This window comes from Callionymus lyra, chromosome 3, assembly GCF_982586985.1.
Source record: "Callionymus lyra chromosome 3, fCalLyr1.hap1.1, whole genome shotgun sequence".
Classification (NCBI taxonomy): domain Eukaryota; kingdom Metazoa; phylum Chordata; class Actinopteri; order Syngnathiformes; family Callionymidae; genus Callionymus; species Callionymus lyra.
This window is the reverse complement of record NC_141820.1, coordinates 28,751,180-28,769,821: the sequence shown is the minus strand read 5'-3', so window position 1 is coordinate 28,769,821 and position 18,642 is coordinate 28,751,180. Positions and strand designations below refer to the sequence as shown.

At 41.6% G+C, this 18,642-nt stretch overlaps 3 protein-coding genes and 3 non-coding genes across 8 annotated transcripts; 1 reads left to right on the top strand and 5 right to left on the bottom strand.

Moving 5' to 3' along the window:
• Positions 1–2,349: 2,349 nt before the first annotated feature.
• On the top strand, positions 2,350–2,847 carry kiss2 (kisspeptin 2). The gene is made up of 2 exons (XM_087785892.1): positions 2,350–2,449; positions 2,594–2,847. The coding sequence occupies exons 1-2, from the start codon at positions 2,350–2,352 to the stop codon at positions 2,845–2,847; spliced, it is 354 nt and encodes a 117-aa protein (XP_087642018.1).
• A 688-nt stretch (positions 2,848–3,535) lies between these two features.
• ldhba (lactate dehydrogenase Ba) lies at positions 3,536–9,321 on the bottom strand. Of its 2 annotated transcripts, none has more exons than XM_087787404.1 (8): positions 9,190–9,321; positions 6,431–6,567; positions 6,205–6,322; positions 5,952–6,125; positions 5,670–5,843; positions 4,984–5,101; positions 4,514–4,637; positions 3,536–3,999 (listed from the first exon to the last, which is right to left on the bottom strand). In XM_087787404.1, exons 2-8 carry the CDS (start codon positions 6,557–6,559, stop codon positions 3,832–3,834), a joined length of 1,005 nt encoding a protein of 334 aa, XP_087643530.1. In that variant the 5' UTR covers positions 6,560–6,567; positions 9,190–9,321; the 3' UTR covers positions 3,536–3,831. The 2 variants fall into 2 exon arrangements, with proteins under 2 accessions (XP_087643530.1, XP_087643529.1); XM_087787403.1 differs by having other exon boundaries at positions 6,431–6,589; positions 9,190–9,265.
• A 3,156-nt stretch (positions 9,322–12,477) lies between these two features.
• On the bottom strand, positions 12,478–18,276 carry slc25a3a (solute carrier family 25 member 3a). Of its 2 annotated transcripts, none has more exons than XM_087787401.1 (8): positions 18,173–18,276; positions 17,642–17,808; positions 16,803–16,927; positions 15,194–15,373; positions 14,428–14,609; positions 13,922–14,094; positions 13,114–13,224; positions 12,478–12,831 (listed from the first exon to the last, which is right to left on the bottom strand). In XM_087787401.1, the coding sequence occupies exons 2-8, from the start codon at positions 17,781–17,783 to the stop codon at positions 12,671–12,673; spliced, it is 1,074 nt and encodes a 357-aa protein (XP_087643527.1). In that variant the 5' UTR covers positions 17,784–17,808; positions 18,173–18,276; the 3' UTR covers positions 12,478–12,670. The 2 variants fall into 2 exon arrangements, with proteins under 2 accessions (XP_087643527.1, XP_087643528.1); XM_087787402.1 differs by lacking the exon at positions 16,803–16,927 and adding an exon at positions 15,924–16,045.
• Positions 12,882–13,083, bottom strand: LOC148084318 (small nucleolar RNA SNORA53). The gene has a single exon (XR_015710819.1). It is a non-coding gene; the product is annotated as a small nucleolar RNA SNORA53 (small nucleolar RNA).
• LOC148084317 (small nucleolar RNA SNORA53) lies at positions 14,184–14,385 on the bottom strand. The gene has a single exon (XR_015710821.1). It is a non-coding gene; the product is annotated as a small nucleolar RNA SNORA53 (small nucleolar RNA).
• On the bottom strand, positions 14,729–14,930 carry LOC148084316 (small nucleolar RNA SNORA53). The gene has a single exon (XR_015710820.1). It is a non-coding gene; the product is annotated as a small nucleolar RNA SNORA53 (small nucleolar RNA).
• Positions 18,277–18,642: the final 366 nt, after the last annotated feature.

Sequence of the window (18,642 nt, the reverse complement as noted above, 5' to 3'; positions counted from 1 at the left end):
ATGAGGTTTCATGAAAATACTGATGAGGTTTTATGATTCAACTGATGAGGCTTCATTTTACAATTGCTGAGGCTTCATGATACAACTGATGAGGTTTCATGATACAACTGATGAGGCTTCATGATACAACTTATGAGGTTTCATGAAACAACTGAGGAGTCTTCATGATACCACTGATGACATTTCATGAAACAACTGATGAGGTTTCATGATACAACTGTAGAGGCTTCATGGTACAACGGATGAGGTTTCATGATACAACTGATGATGCTTCATGATACAAGTTACAAGGCTTCATAATACAACTGATGAGGTTTCATTATAAAACTGATGAGGTTTCATGATACAACTGATGAGGTTTCATGATACAACTGATGAGGTTTCATGATACAACTGACGAGGTTTCATGATACAACTGATGAGGTTCCATGATACAATTGATGAGGCTTCATGATACAACTGGTGAGTCTTCATGATACAATTACTGAGGCTTCATGATACAACTGATGAGGTTTCATGATACAACTGATGAGGCTTCATGATACAACTTATGAGGTTTCATGAAACAACTGAGGAGTCTTCATGATACCACTGATGACATTTCATGAAACAACTGATGAGGTTTCATGATACAACTCATGAGTTTTCATGATACAACTGTAGAGGCTTCATGGTACAACGGATGAGGTTTCATGATACAACTGATGATGCTTCATGATACAACTTACAAGGCTTCATGATACAACTAATGAGGTTTCATTAAACAAATGTGGGGCTTCATGACACAACTGCTGAGGCTTCATGATACAACTGATGAGGTTTCATGATACAACTGATGAGTTTTCATGCTACAACTTAAGAGGCTTCATGGTACAACTAATGAGGTTTTATGATACAACTAATTATCTTTAATGAAGCAACTGAAGAGGTTTCATGATACAACTGATACGTTTTCATGATACAACTAATGAGGTTTAATGATACAGCTAATTATCTTTAATGAAACAACTGAAGAGGTTTCATGATACAACTGATACGTTTTCATGATACAACTGATGAGGTTTCATGATACAACTGATACGTTTTCATGATACAACTGATGAGGTTTCATGATACAACTGATGAGTCTTCATGATACAACTGATGAGGTTTCATGATACAACTGATGATGTTTCATGATACACTGATGAGGCAGTATTATTTGCATTTGCAGTAGCAGTTGTAGTATAGTAGCAGTATCATTTGCAGTACCACAGGTTGTTACAGCAGTATGACATGTACAAACAGTAATAGTTAGAATTCTACTACTAGCAGTATAGGAAATAGCCATAGAAGAAATAATAAGAGTATAAGTAAAAGTAGTCAATGTAATTGAAGCAGTAGGAGTTGAAGTAGTGGTCCTTCTTCTTGATTGTAGTAGTATTAGTCGTAGTTCTAGTAGTAGTAGTAGTAGTAGTAATAATCGTGATAGAAGTAGTAGAAGTATTAGTATGATTAGTAGTAAGGAAATAAGTAATAGTAGTAGTAGTAGTAGTAGTAGTCAAATTAGAAGAAGTAGTAGCAGTAGTACTAATGATTAAAGAAGTAATAGTAATGGTAGTAATAGTAGTAATAGAAGTAATGATTGAAGAAATAATAGTAATAGTAATGGCAGTAATAGTGGTTATAGAAGTAATGATTTTAGAAGTAATAGTAGTAGTCATGATATTAGTAGTAGAGATAGTACTGATATTGGTGGTAGTAGAAGTATTAATAGTAAAATTATTATAAGTAGTAGGACTGATAGTAGTAGTTGTTGTAGCACTGATTGAAGTAGTAGTGATATTAGCAGTAGCAGTACTCATAGTGGTATTGGTTAAATGCAGTTACATTAGGAGTATTAGAAGACATGTTAGTGGAGGAGCTAGTACCTATAGTAGTAAAACAAGTACTAGTGCAGTAGTATCTGTAGCACAGCTGAAGTTCACAGGAAGTTGTCTGGATCTTGTTTCCAGCATCACAGGGTTTTGTTTACCGACGGGGACATTTCTGTGAAGTATTTATGTTAGTGGAGCTACGGGAACAACTACGGCTTCAGTGTTATGGATAATTCACGACTCCCCATTTCACACAATTTCAGCCAGATGTGCGAGCAAGCAACGATTCTCAGAACCGCTGTTGAATCATTCATTTCAGCACCGACGCTGATGGACAGCTCCGCAATTTTCCTTGGCCCCTAGCTCCTCTGTGATTGGCTGAGAGCTGCAGGAGCAGGAGGTCAGCTGGAGGAGATAAAAACACAAGTTTTCAGTGCAGGTAGACAAAATAACATCCGCTGGACTCACACAGGGACGACTGCTGCTGCTGAAGATGACACTCTCGGCTCTGGTTCTGGTCGCGTCTCTGCTCGGAGGAAGTCTGGCATCGGTTCTTCCAGGTTTGGACTCGGAGCAGATCACTCAGGGAGCAGGTACTTTTCTCTCCTTTCTTTTTTAAGGTAGATTATTTTCAAAATAAATCATACTTTTCTGTTTTGTTTTTTAATTTTAAACAAAGTTAGTTTTAAGTGAGGATTCTTTCAAGTAGCAGTAGATGTGTGTGGTCCTTCCTGCAGGTTCTCTGGTGTTCCAGCTGAGGAGGAGCTCGGCGGGGGAGTACCTGGAGGACCCCAGCATGTGCATCGCTCTGAGGGAGAATGACGAACATCGCCACCTGCTGTGCAACGACCGTCGGAGTCAATTCAACTTCAACCCTTTCGGCCTGAGGTTCGGCAAACGCTTCACCTTCAGGAGAGCCGTGAAGAGAGCCAGGACCAATCAGAGCTCTGTGTTTTCCTTGTTTCCACGACGACCAGAAGTCGCCACCTGAACACAGACAGTTGAAAAGACTTTTTCCGAGTTTTATATTTCCTTCACGTCGGGATATGAACTGTATTGAGAATATTTGAAATGGAAATATGTCGCTAAAAATTATTATTGACTGAACGTACATTATTAATAAAATGTCAGATTTAAAATGACAACATATGGATGATTTCTTTCTTTGGGGAAAATACAGATAACATTTTCTTTTTATACGGAATCATACATTTTTTTGAATAAATAAGGAAAATTTATTTTATTCTTTCTGCATTTAGATACATATATTTCTTTATAGGTATATATTTATTTGAGCATTATAAGTATTAATAGTCATTTTATTTTATCATATTATATTTTATTTTACTGATAAATCTAAAACTAAGAAAAACGTGTCTTAGAATGAATTATTTTCCTGAAAATATAATTATTTTTTTTAATTATTTAACGTTGATTTATTAAATACATATTTCATGAAAGTTGAGTTTAAAAAGGTTTCTGCACTTTTTTTCCTTTTTTCTAAAACTAGTAACGAATGAATAACACAAACAAACACATACTTTGTCCATAATGAGGGATCAATAAAGTTCTACCTTACCTTACCTTAATAAAACCATTTAAATTGATCCAAAAATATAAAGATAATTAAGACTTTAAGATTTTATTCGAGTTCTCATCAATCCAGGATTCATTCAAAATCGTTTTCTTTTCACCTTTATTGCGTCACATGATTGCAGTACGAGGTCACAAGGTCAAGGTTTCATCCGTAAGTGTGCTTTTGTTCTAGTGTGCGCGGTGAGACTCTGGGGCTCAGAGCTGCAGGGTCAGGGGGTCAGGAGTTGGCACAGATACATGAGGAGTCATCAGGTGTCCACTAACACACACTGGAGTGATGTGCGTCGAAAGCTATTCAAGTACGACTATTCAAGAGGAGGAGTGCGCCTCTCCCCGCGACCAGCCGGGGGCGCTGTTGTGCGTCTAGGGCAAGGAGGTTCTAGAGGTCCTTCAGGTCCTTCTGGATCCCCCACAGGGTGTCCGCGCTCTTCTTCAGCTGAGCCACCTCGTCCTCCGTCAGCGTCATGTTGACCACGCTGCTCACGCCGCTGCTGTTGAGGACGCAGGGCAGCGACAGGAAGACCTCCTCGCGGATGCCGAACATGTTCTACACGACACAACACAAGTTTAAGTCAGCGCTTGATAACACTTTGGTTGAACTATTAATTTATTATATAGTTAGCAGAAAAACAAATCAATGTTTTTGGTGTAGCTTCTGAGATAATTTTGAATAAACTTGTATTCAATTATGATAAAAAATAACCTTGTGTCACTGAATGATAAAACAGTTATAATCAAAATTATTGCTAAAATAAACATTATATTCATTATCTTAAGAAATGGTGGGAAAGTGGGAAAAACAATAATCATGTTAAACATACAGTAATCCTCATATTGGATTTAAGAAGCTTGACGCTTTTTCTGAGATTTTTTTCCTCCATTTATTGGTTTAAACAATGATGAAAAAATAATTAATTCAAATTTCTTTATTTAAATGTTCAATTGTTTGACAGTTTTTGAAACTGTATCTTGGTAAAATGAGGCTGTTTTATACATACAGTATATGATATATATGATGATGTGTTTCTATCATATTTCTTTCCACTCATCTGGAGTCTGACCTTGACCATGGTGGAGACCGGGTGGACTCGGCTCATGTTCTTCACGATGCTCTCGGTCAGGTCGGCCACGCTCAGACCGATGGCCCAGTTGGTGTAGCCCTTGAGCTTGATCACCTCGTACGCACTGAAACATGGAGGAATTCAACCGTCAACCTCAGATGATAATACTTTAGATTTATTTTCACTCCAGTACATCATCTTCCACCATCATAATGTCATCAACTGGGATCAGAAATTCCATTAAATCCTAACTGAGGTGTGTTAAGAGCGTCTGGTCTTCACATTAACAGTTGCAGGTTTAACTCCCACGAGGGCACTTGAGCAGCACTTTACTCCCTCAGAGGAGAAACAATCCATTAGAAGGATTAATTCTTCGCTGATGTTTCTTTGATCTCTTCAACACCCAGAGACACCATCAGAAGCTGATGATAAACAACTATGTCCGAGCAGAAGAAGGTCTCCAGACGTACCTGTCCACCACAGCCTTGTGCGTCGCCTTCCACTGCTCCTTATCATCATCGGTGCCTATATCAGGGTTGAGCTCCTGCAGGTTCACTCCGGCTACGTTGGCGCCGCTCCACACAGGAACTACAACACACACACACACACACACACACACGCACAGAGTAAAACTTACTTAATAAAGAGATTTAATCTTAATAGAACCTGTTTACGTTTTAGGTTTAAGGACTAAATCTCTTGTTTTTGGATTAGTCCTTTGAAAAGAATTGCAAGGAAAAGAAAAAGATATGTCCCAGCTAAACAGGGCAAGGGGGGCCAGTCCATGACAGGTTGAAGAGGATCATAAAAAACAAGTAATTTTTATTTGTATGGCGCTTTTCCAGACCAGGGTCACAAAGCGCTTAAACAATCAAAACAATATTCAATAAAGTATATACTTTAAAGGTCAAGATAAAACTGATAACACAACAGGAGTTCCAGAAAATCAAGGAAAAGCCTGAACAAATAAAAACGTCTTAAGATGTTTCTTGAAGGAGTCAGTAGATCCATCAAGCTCAAAGAGAGAGGAAGATCATTCCAAAGCTTAGGAGCAACAGCCTGGAAGGATTTCTCTCCTCTGGTCCTGAACCGTGTGCGTGGAACCATCAGTAGATTCTGATCCACCGACCTCAGAGCCCTGATGTTCTTCACTCACCGCTGGTGTCTCCGTGCTCCCCTAGAACCCAGCCGTTGAAGGAGCTGGCGTGGATCCCCAAGCGTTCGGCCATCAGGTACCGGAAACGAGCCGAGTCCAGGTTGGTGCCGCTGCCGATGACCCGGTGTTTGGGAAGACCGCTCAACTTCCAGGTCATGTAGGTCAGAACGTCCACTGAGGTGAAGGAAAAAAGATGTTCAGCCAGAGTGGAGGTCCCTCCAGATCAACCTATGGAACCATAAGCTAGCTGGTAGCAGCTAGCGTCTGGACGGCGAGTCTCACCAGGGTTGGAGACAACGATGAGGGTGCAGTCGGGACTGTACTTGATGATCTGAGGGATGATGGACTTGAAGACGTTGACGTTACGCTGCACCAGGTTGAGGCGACTCTCGCCCTCCTGCTGACGGACTCCTGCTGTCACCACCACGACACGGGAGTTGGCGGTGACGGCGTAGTCTGGGAGAAAAAAAAAAAGGGGGTTCGGTCAGTCAACGTCAGGGTCAGGTGAGGTCGGATCGAGGTGAAAGGTCAAAACCTTTGTCAGCCACGATCTTGGAGGTCTTGAGGAAGAGACTCCCGTGCTGCAAGTCCATCAGCTCGCCCTTCAGGCGGTCCTCCATCACGTCCACCAGGGCCAGCTCGTCACACAGGTCCTGGAGCAACAACCAAGACAAGAAGTGAGCCTAACAATATCTGCAGGTCATGCAGATTTATCAGCTCCACGCTGGTAAAATAGTGAGTGTTTTTTGGGCGACTCTTACCCGCAGCAGGATGCTGATGGCACAGGCCATGCCCACCTGACCCACACCCACCACCGTCACCTTGTTCCTGGGCGGCTCAGAGGAGCTGCCGGCCAGAGGACTGATGAGCTTCTGCAGCACCGAAGACATGACGAGAGCTGGACGGAGACGAGAGTCTGTCTATATAAAAAATGATATCAAGTGAATAATTGATTTAATGACAGTTATCGACTATACCATAGCATTAAAACTATAAAGATTACGTTTTTAATATTATGGATTAACAGAACAATAAATAATGTATCTTACATTATTTAATCTTGCCTTTATTATACAATCAAGTGCTATTACAGGATCAAAAACAACACCATAAACACAAATAAAAGTAGTTTAGCAGTTGTTGAGAAGTGTCACATTACTCATAAGAAAATATCCTGTGTATAGAATTTACGTCTACCTTTTCATGCAAAAGAGCTGAGCCAAGAGGCAAAGCTTACAACTGACCGTTCCCACTCTACACTACGGACATCAGCTGTTTTTGGACACTAAAGTTACAAGACTGGAGAACTTCTTCTCCTCCACATGATCACTGGACAGTTTTGTTGTTTGACGCCACTTAGACGCCGCCGCTTATGAGGTATTGTACCCATGTTCAACCGGGAGGAGCCCCCGGGACAAACCTAGCAAATATTATATCTCCTGTTTGACATATATTTCCAGTACTTTAAGTGGGTATACACCAGTACCTATTATTGGCAGTTTAATATTAAATATTGTGTTATTATTTCTGTATTGTTTTACATTCCAGTTTGTATTTCTTTATAAATTAAAAATGTACATATTGTTTTGGACCCTTTTCGTACAGCGTCATATTACTTGACCTTGTGACAATAGCACCGCAAGCTAGCATCAAAATCAACCGAAATACCTCAACAATCACAAGTTTATTTTTTTATTTAAAATCTTTATTTCAATGTTTTTAATGTAATGTCCATGAGGACTGGAGAGAAAGATATTAATTATTGTGGCTCTTCGGTATTTATTAAGACTCTCTGAGGTCAAAGATCATATAGAAACCAACTAGTTCATTCATTACAAGTCTCTAGATCTGACTTGCATTTTTGTCCTCCACTTTTGTGAAAATGTATTGCCTCTCAAAAATATTTAGTTATATAAAAAACAATAAAATCGTGATTTTATCTAGTCAGACTAGCAGAGCTATATCTATCATTAGCAGTATTGTAGCTAATATCAAGTTAAGTTTGACAGAGCTTAACAGTTTGGTAGAGAAACAATATCCCAGGTGATCTAAAATGGTTAACTTCATAAACTACTGTTGTTGTGTAGTACACAGATATCTCTAAAATAGAAAATATCCCCAAAATATTTCTCTTCAAATCTAAGTTAGCATCAAGTTAGCTTAAGTTGCAAGCAAGTTACATTAGCATCATGCTATCATTTTTGCTACATTCAGCATATATGAATTTTAAAAGAAAGAATATCCCAGACGACCTAAAATGGTTAACTTCAAAAACTACTGTTTTTGTGTAGTACACAGATATCTCTAAAATAGACAACATCCCCAAATAATTTCTCTTTAAAATCCAAGTTAGCATCACTAGCCACAGATATCTAGCATAAAGTTAGCTTGAGTTGCAAGCAAGTTACATTAGCATCATGCTATAATTTTTGCTATATTTAGCGTATATGGATTTTAAAAGAAAAGATATCCTAGGTGACCTACAATGGTTAACTTAAATAACTACTGTTTTTGTGTATTATACAGATATCTCTAAATAGAAAACATCCCCAAAAATGTCTCTTTAAAATCCAAGTTAGCATCACTAGTGACAGACACCTAACATCAAGTTAGCTTAAGTTGCAAGCAAGTTACATTAGCATCATGCTATCATTTTCGCCACATTTGGTTATTATGGATTTTAAAACTGTGTGTTTTACTATCAATAATTGGAATTTAAAATGTTCCCGGGAGAAAAGGTGCTCATAAAAAGTCATATAAAATAAAAAATAATTGATTTAAAGATTTCGCTCCTTTGCTTAATGGCCCCTCACAACAGCCTTTATAAAATAAACTGAACAAAATAGAATTAAGACATGTTTTTAATCCATATGCGTGTAACAGGCTGTTAGTATCCACACACGCCGCCACAGAGGAACACAAAGAGCCACAATGACATAACGGGATCAGCAGGAACTCAGGGGCCAGCGGGAGGAATGACTCCCATCAGGTGATTTCATGTGTTTAACACTGATGTGAGCGGACGAGGGAGATGACGTCATAATCCTGCCGTGTTGCTCAAAGGCACAGAGGACACTGTGTTCTCAGAGCAGGCGTTAAAACATCACAAATGTGAGCTCAAGTTCAAATGGACGCACTTGACTGCTGGCCGACTGAAGAGAAGATGGACGGTTAGAATCTACAGGTAGTATTTAAAGGTGTATTTTTTAAATATATATTTTTAAATGTATTATAGCAGCAGCAATACATGTTTAAGATATTAATTCAATAAATATCTCAATAAAGTTGTGAATTATAACGAGGTCCTCAGGATGCCAAAGGTTCATGATTCATAAATATATTTTATTATATATGTTTTAATCCTAAACATTTGAACTAAAGTTGATTTATTCAAAGATGACGAGCGTCCATTATTGTCGCTGCGAGCTGCACGCGCCCCTCCACGCGAGCCCCCCGGTCACGAGAGTTCTGGTGGAAAAAAACACGCATTTTTTTTAAGTGAAGAAGGACAGAAAGTCACCTGTGAGCGCTGGTTCTGAAGCGGTGGGGTCGGAGGTTCCGGTCCGGAGATAGGAGCAGGTGGATACGGTGCTCGGTACTGGAGTCAGGCGGGGAGATGGAGAGAATAACGGAGCATGAGGGGCAGAGGAGGAGGAGGAGGAGGAGGAGGAGGAGGAGGAGGAGGAGGAGGAAGGTGGCACGGTTTTATTTGGGAATTCTCCGCGTTTAAATACATTTGTTTTAAAAGGTTTAACGATTACAGAGATGTTTTATTAGAGTAGTTTATTTGAATTTATATAGAACATATTAAATTAATTTATCTAGATATTAGAACGTAAAGTTCAAGTTCAAGTTCTTTTATTGTCAAATATACATGTATCAAGACACAGCATAGATGAAATTATGGTCCTCTCAGACCCATCATGCAAAACATGAAGTAGACAATTGAAAGGACATTAAATAAGACATTTAAATAATAATTATAATAATAATAAAAAAAATGAAATAAATATTCAAACTCTTTCTTTTGATGACCTTTGTGTCAGACCTGGTCTGCATCCGTCGGAAAGTCTAGTGAGGAATATTCTTTCTTTTCTTTTTATAACTAAAATTAATTCTTGAAGTTTGACATACAAACCTGTTACACGGGGTAACATGTTCATTTACAAATATATATATTTTCTATTTACTTCAGAAACAGCAGATAATATCACTCAAACCAAGGTCACAAGCTCCCATGCCATCTGACATGATTTTTTTTTCTCTTTTAGGGAGTTAAGATTGTTTAACTTTACCGGCTTGTTTTTACTTTCAACTATAATGTAAATATAATTTAAACTCAATCTTATACTTACTAGCTTTGCTTGTGGCTAAAAGTTCTAATTTGAGTAATTTTTGGGTGAAATCTACCAACCAGGAGTTATTAACCTGAAACGGAAAATTAGGAAAAAATTGTGTCAGAATTAATTGCTGATGAGAGAAGGATCAAAAATGGAGGTTAGATTTTGGAATGCACACCTCATGGTTCAGTCTGAGTCAGATGTGATGTTAGTCATCAATATTTTCCCAGCATGCATTAAACCTGGTTTTAATTGAACAAGGTTTCACCTAAATAACACAAAAGTCACACTAATGTGGCCCTTCTTTCAGATGCATGTTCGAAACACTCTTATTCATCACGCTGCTCCCTCCATCTTGGTCTGGCACACACGCCACTGCTGATGATGATGCCGACCAATGGGAGGCTGCAGTCAGGCCTGCGTCAGCCAATGGTGAGAGAGCGACTGTGGACGCTGGTGTGCGGCGAGGTGATGGCGTGCGGGCAGCATGTAGAGGGATTACATTGGCTGGAGGGTGGAGGAGGTGGAGCTTATGGCCGTTACATAACAAAGACCCCCAACTTACACACACACACACATTCACACACACACACACATACACAGCAACGTCACTGTCTTTGTGTCCTTTGTGTGTTTTGAGGAGACGGAAAGTTGGTCCAAATGTAGGTCATGATGAGGAGGAACCCCAGACTAGCATAGATCACAGCAAGTCCATAGAACCACTGCTCAGCCTTCATATGCAGCTGACTCAGCAACCGTGACAACATGGGAAGTGAAAGTCCTCGTTTGGGCAGAAACGACTGTCTGGCTCAAGAAGCTGCTGGACCTCTGGTTCTGATGCTTGCATGGTGTGTAGTCTAGTACACTTTATATATGTTGCAATCATATAAATAACTATTGACATCTTTACAGTAACAAAAGTTGATCACAAGTTGTACCGAAGAGTCTGCAGGTGAATCTGGTCAGGGTTCAGGTGAATCTGGTCAGGGTTCAGGTGGTCCTACTTCATCTAAGATTAATTTCCTGTGGAACAGCAAGTGACCTTGTGAGCACGAAGGGCGTGACGCTAAAACAATCCTCATTTTTCAAAGTGAACCGTTACCAATGTGATCTCAGGATTCATTCACTGAGGAGTCCGACTGTGCCGACAGTAGAGAAAACTCCTCCCCCGGGGGACCCCTCACATGACCCCCCTGCGTCACGTGACCGAGGGGCCGACACTGACCTACACAGCGCTACACAAAGCTGCAGGCACAATAGATGGACGCATGGATGGACTCACACTCTCAGCAACGTGCTGCACTGGATAACATCAGCGCTTCCTGATACCTCAGCTGTGCGAGTCTGGCAAACGTGGGACGAAGGAACTCGTAACCTTGGACGGATGCTCATAGTCTAAAAGGGTTAGTTTAAAATGAGGCTTAAAAATATGTTTTATTCAGCTGCTGGTCCCTCTGACAACATAAGTGGAGTCCATTTATACTGACCCCCTATAACAAGGACACAGTGGAGAGTAACGACAGCAGAGTGAGCTCCAGCGGAATCTACACATTTTTGGAAAAGAGACGTCAGAGTGAGGTTTTCAAATGGACACAAATATGAGTCATATGAGGGTTTGCTTCAGTGATGTAGGGTTGGGACTGATACCACATCCTCAGAGTTCAGGATCTTCACTAACACAGAAGACCCAGAACGGATCTTCTTAAAATAACTCATGGACAGACGGAGCTCCTCAAGGTCATGTCTGTGATTTCAAAGCTCAATGGATGTCTCGCTGTTCAAATTAAAATGATGGATATAGTTTGCAGAGTGCCAATGATGGGCCTCAATAAAACATCTTAATTTGTACAAGTTAAATTGAAGTTTGATTTTGACATGTTTTAGGTTGCTTCAATTAAAAACAAATAAAATGAAGTGTTTTCCCTCAAATGTATTAAAATTCATTAAATTTCTTTTGTTTTATAATTGAAAAAAGTGTTTATACAAGATAGCTTGTTTGTTTCGATTCAATAACAAACCTCCATCTCTTAAGACATAAATCTGCTTCACAATCACATGTGGGCAAGTGGTTTGTGGATTAAGACAGAAGGGCGCCCTCTAGTGGAAACATTACTGATGGATCATTTGAAACCATTAGTTGATTTGGGTGAATGTTTGTGTAGCTTCTTAATCTGGGGTCACCAGCCTGGTGCCCTTTGGCATTAGGTAGACATTGGGCCCTTTAAAAACAACTTTTCCATTTCTCATTTCCTTTCTTGTTACCCCTTTGGTATTTATTGGAGGATCAATAATGTCCTCAGTGTATTAGGTCTACTCACAAATGATATTCCTACAAGTTATTTCAGAAGTGTGTATTCAACCGATAGCCACAAGAGTCACATGGTGTCCACGGACCAATATCACCACCTTATGAAAGCAGACGTTAACTTGTGCTTCAAGGAGAGCGAAGAGAAACCCGACACGTTCGCACATTTAATTCTTTAATTCATTCTATCATGACAGGAATTGATAAAACCAGACAGGAGGTTCTACACAGGAATATCGTCTGTGCGAGAGCGCCATCTTGCTTATGTATTTAAATATACATGGTGGGCACAGTCCCGCTTGGTGAAGCAGCAGGAGACTTGAATATAGAAAACTGCTGTGTGCTGTGGAGGCGAGTTACTCGGTGAGGCCCAGCTTCTTCTTCAGGGACTCGGGCATCTCTGGGGGAGGGGGACGGGGCAGGCGGAAGTAGACCTTGACGGAGTCGTAGATGAACCACTGCAGGGCGGTCAAGGTACCGATCATGATGATACGGGCGACGAGACCCTTCCACACACCTGAGCAGAGACGGGTCAGAACATTCATATACAAATACACCGACTAAGGTTTTGTCCGCTCCCCTGGCTAGCAGGACCAGGAGCTCCCCGTCCTAGTGGACTGGGTTGCTGGTCCCGCAGGTGAGCCGGGGAGCAGGTAGACTGATGTCACACGCCAATGACTCAAGCACCTCCGACTGTACAGCCACGAAAGCTGCTGAGGGCTCTGCTCAGAGAACAGCGCCCTCCAGAGGTGGATCTAAGGAGCGTGTTGGATCAACATGGCTGCAGGTTGGTACTGACCTTTGGGTCCCAGTTTCTTGAGCACACCAATGGCAGTGCTGCCCCTCTCCTTGTTCAGCACAGACACCACGGAGTCAGCCGGGTGAGACACGATGGCGCAGAACACACCAGCTGCACACACACAAATGTGGATTTTAATACAAACATTTCACTTTTACTAGGACTGCATCTATTCAGTTGTCACCTACAGTCAGACATTAGAAATGTGAACTAAAACAAATGTTGAGCAAAATAAGAGAAAACTGAGCTCATTTGCCCTCAATATTAAGTAGTTTAACTTAAATTACTGACAGCTTCACACACACAAAAAGCTACGGTTCATGTAGCATTTGAAACTAGCAGCTCTCACATTCCAACATGGTAAATAAAATCTAAATTTACAAACAGTTTTGTGATGTTGTTCAGACGCTGAACTGGTTAGTGCAGTTGGTTTGTTTGCAGCCTGAACTTTTTCTGACAATAGTTTTTTTCTCTCTCCTGATCTCTAAAATGTGTTCTGCTTACCTGTTCTCAAATTGAGCATCTTTAAATCAGAATTAGGCACAACAAGTGTTTCCATTTTAAGACGGGACTTCAATTTGAACTTGTCCAGAAAGACCCAAATTCTTTCGTAGCTCTTATTCAATATTTCAACTCCAGAGAATACATTTTCAACTTTAGTCTTGGCTTGTTCATTTCAATTGTCACAACCTTATATTGTCTTAGTTTGTCATTATTTCTAATTCTCCTTCATTCTTTCATCTGTCTGAACAGCCCAGGTTGCTAGTTTTTTGTAAACCCAAACTAGACTTGAAGAGGTTTTACTCACCAATGTAGCCAGCAACGAATGTGACCACCAGCTGCTCGGGCTTGGAGCACTCGCTACGGGGCTTAGGAACCGCGTACTTGTAGAGGAGCTCGACCGTCCTCTCAAAGCAGGAGAACTTCATCATGGTGTAGGGGATCTGCCTCATCCAAAGAGGAACCACACCCTTGTAGAAGCTGCAGGGAGAACAGAACACTTAGTCTCAAAGAGGTCAGAACATGATTGGAAAAAATAAGAATGCACGATTAACTGATTTAATTAAGGTTTTGTCTGCACCCCTGGCTAGCAGGACCAGGAGCTCCCTGTCCTAGTGGACTGGGTTGCTGGTCCTGCAGGTGAGCCGGGGAGCAGGTAGACTGATGTCACACGCCAATGACTCAAGCACCTCCAACTGTACAGCCACGAAAGCCGCTGAGGGCTCTGCTCAGAGAACAGCGCCCTCTAGAGGTGGATCTAAGGAGCGTGTTCAAAACAAATAATCAACTACAGTCATCCTGAACGCCACTTACGCCCAGAGACCCTCCTCTGCAAACATCTTGGGGGCACATTCTCTCAGTGTGTTGGCGTAGCCTGGCTGGGTCTGGATTCGCACTTTAGCAGCCTCCATGGGAGCCAGGGCAATGTCTGCGAAGAACTCTGCGCTGGCAGAGGCGGCCAGGTACACGGATGTCCTCCACAAGTAGGCATTCTCCTGTGGAGCAAGAGAAGACAACGAAGGTTAGGAGACATTTTTACTTCCATTTAAAAGACCGGCCGAAGAGAGTTCCCCTTACAAACAGAACATTCATATACAAATACACTGACTAAAGTTTTGTCCGCTCCCCTGGCTAGCAGGACCAGAGGCTCCCTGTCCTAGTGGACTGGGTTGCTGGTCCCGCAGGTGAGCCGGGGAGCAGGTAGACTGATGTCACACGCCAATGACTCAAGCACCTCCGACTGTACAGCCACGAAAGCTGCTGAGGGCTCTGCTCAGAGAACAGCGCCCTCCAGAGGTGGATCTAAGGAGCGTGTCGGATCAACATGGCTGCAGGTTGGTACTGATGCACCATTACAGTACATTAAATTAACTGAATATGTCCTTATATTAACGTTTTCAGGACGACGTTTACTTAAACATATCTCCACAGGTAAGGTGAATTTATGTTTGATGTGTGAAAACTATGTAGCTCAGCCCAACCCTGACTCGTTGAGCAAGTCCAAACTAGACCTTTGGTCACAAGACCTGTATCGTCAGGCAAGCACTCTAAATCATTCCCACCCACTCGTAGTACGAACCTCTCCCAGGGAGTCAGAATAGAAGATCTTGAACACTTCATAGAAGCCAAACTTGCAAAGTCCTTGCATGGAGTAGCCAATGAAGGTGGGGGCCCATCCCTTTGCCAGTCCTCTGAAGCCATCTTCCTTTACGGTCAGTCGAAAACCATTTCCAATGCTCTTGTATTTATCTGGGTCCACCTGGAGAGGAGAAAAGAAACAGTCAACATGTGCATACGACCTCCAGAAAAACCACAAGCCCACTGACCAACTACATTGCCTGTTTATAACATTCAAATTTACCTCACTAAAATCGAAATCAGACAATTGTGGCCATTACTTGCAGACACTAAGTGACAGTGTAAGTAACTACAACTTTAACCTGATGCCACAAGGCACCAAGTGTGTACTCACTACAGTGAACCTGTGGTTACTTTTTGACCACTTATGTTTAGATTAATTTAATTATCGTAGCAACTTGTGTTAAACTTAATCAACCCTTTCCTTTGTTGCCTTGCTATAACAAGGTTTGAGTGATTTTAAAATTAAATATCTGAAAAGGCACCAAATACAACTTTAAAAAAGATGCCAAATATTTCCCCCAAAGTTAAAGGGGGACTAAAACCTAATTCAGATTTGCATTCACTTACTGATTTTCTATAGCAACTTGAGCGCTCACCCAAGTGGAAATTTGAGGGCGGCAGGCCTCCTTGCTACTCATACTAGGATAGAGCTTAATATCGATACAAACCTGCAGACGACACTTGACCAGGTCGAGGGGCACAACTGCTGTGTGTGTGAGGCCACAGCTCAGGATACCCCCAAATCCACACAGGGCATAATACTTTGAGGAGCCAAACTCGCAGCTGACCTCTGTGGTAGAGGGGAGGGGACACATGCAACATGCAGGGTCACATGCAACACAGGACAAAAATAATCAACACCAGAGCAGAGCCAAATCATGAAGGAGACCTCTGTGCCCATCAAGAGTGGGATCGACGTCAAGGACTCCACCGTGACAAGGCTCAGCCACATACATGCCACCATCATTAGACAAAAACATGGTTGGACAAGATGATTAGTTTGAGTGATTTCATTGAAATGTTGGCCCACAGAAATGTTCAGCAAACTGATAATCTCATATCAAATGAGATTGTGTTAAAATGCCGTCAAAAACTGTGGGTCAAATCATTTAATCACAAATTTTAAAAGAACAAATAGAACCAGATCTATATTTTTCTTACCCCGTCACTTTTGGCAACATCGATGATGTCAATCATTGATCAGTTTGTCAACAAAGTCCTAATGGGCACGGATTATTTTCGCCTTAGTTTAAGTCTATTTATTCGATTCCCTGAAATCAATGCATGTCCTGCAAATCCTCCAGGAGGCTATTTGGATTTTTCACAACGGAATGGGGAGATGGCCAAAATCAAAATCAAAATCCACATAGGAGCACCGGAAAAACAATCATGCGGTAATGAGAACTTAATGTTTGATCACAAGGATTGGCAAGAATGGGTTTACACCATCTCCATGCAAATTAATGCACTCCAAGGCAAAATAAACACGGGTGATGAGTTGGGTTCGTGCGCCGTTAAAACAAAAACGACACTAGTCATCAACAGACCTGCAATCTGCATTTGACCAGATCAAGGGGGACAACGGCTGTGTGTGTGGTGCCACAGCTCAGAATGCCACCAAATCCACACAGGACCAGGTACTTCTGAGAGCCAAACTCGCAACTGTCTCCCTCTGGGGAAGAAAAACCAGGGGCCGACTTAAAGTTTGAAGTATCCAACGCGAGTGACGAAGAGCAACGTGTCCGCATGCCAATAATAAAGGTAGTAAAACTAGTCTACCAGCCCATGTTTGGACTAGCAATAAAGAGCTGCTCCTTTACCACACACGGTAAATTACACAACAATAATTAAATTGAGTAACAATCAAATGATATGAATTTCGATAAGTCATTGGGCAAACCTGAGGATCATGTGTAACTTTTGTTTAAATTGTTTCAGATGTTTTACTGAGAAAACTGTATGCAGTCCATAAAAGTATTGAAAACAGTGCACCAGCGTTATCATGACCACCATGTCCAGTTCTCAAAGTCAAAGGTCAGACATAAACGAGGGCCTCCGGACGTTAGCAAAGTTAAAGTTTAGCTCTAACTCGGTGGGTCACGTTGCTTCTCTCGAAGGGTTGCCGTTTAAAACTAGTTCGCTGTGGTGTCGACTGCAACTATCACTTTGTCCTTCCTTGTCCTCCAAGAAGCCAGGCTGGAGAGAAGGCCTGAGAGCCAGCAGTCAAAAACCTTGCTCAAATTGAAACGTAACAAATGCACATTAGCTGGAGTTAAACCGTCATCTGGATGTTACAGGAGTTGTAAACAAAACCTTCTCGGGTAATAGCTCGTCTAAATCGCCGCAACGCGGCTAAAGCTAACGCAGCTACCACCACCGTACTTACCGTCAGCGGTCGCGGCAGCTGCCAAGCGGCGGGGCTTCGGTCCGGCGACGCTCTTCTCCGGTTCGTCCACCTTTTGGAGGTGGAACAAGGGGGCGGCGAAGGGATTGCCCCGAGCAATGTTTGTCAAGGCGGACGGAAACATGTTGTCGTCCTGCCTGCTCGCGGAGCTGCAATGAGCAACAAGTATGCTAGCAGTTAGCTAGCTAGACACCCGGCGTCCACTGACACTGACACCCCAACACCCGCACACTCTGACACCCGCGGTTGCATGCGTCACATTCTTGACAACGGCCAAATATTCATGCATTTTTATTTGTAAAAGAGTAGCTTTACGCATAAGTAGTCAACATTGCTAAGCTAAAATGCGGTTATGCTAACTTGACCGCTAAAGGTGCAACGCTAGCTTACGACAACATACTACTTTATAAAAACACTGACAGCGGTGGAAGTTGCAACGAAACAGTATCTATTCATATCATGTCGCTTCAACCTTAAAAAATGTTTTTAATTCGGAAGAATTGAATGACTTACTCTGACTCTTAAGATGGCGCCTCTGCTTCGCTGAAACCGGCGGCTCAGAGAGGCTGGATGACCTCGCGGCGCAGCGAGGTGTCCTTTCGTGACGTCACGGACAGATGTGGGCGTGTCTCTGAGGGGCTCTATCCAATGGCGTGAGCCTACGATGCTGTCACTCATGAATGGAGCGTCCAATGATGACCCTTTAATAAGGCGGGGCTCCAGCTCTTTAATTAAAAAATAGTTCCGTATCATTGAGTTAGTAGAACACAAGAAATAGATACTGTATAATTATTTATTAATACAAATAACACTTCTTTTTTTTTAAAAATGCAATGACTGTCAAATTATCTTTTTTGCAAAACAATAATATAATTAAACAATAAGTCAGAAATATTTGTAGAGCGCTTAAGGAGGATAATTAATAAGAATCTACAATAAATCGAGTTTAACGATGTCCTAATGAAGCTCAAATCTAAATCTCT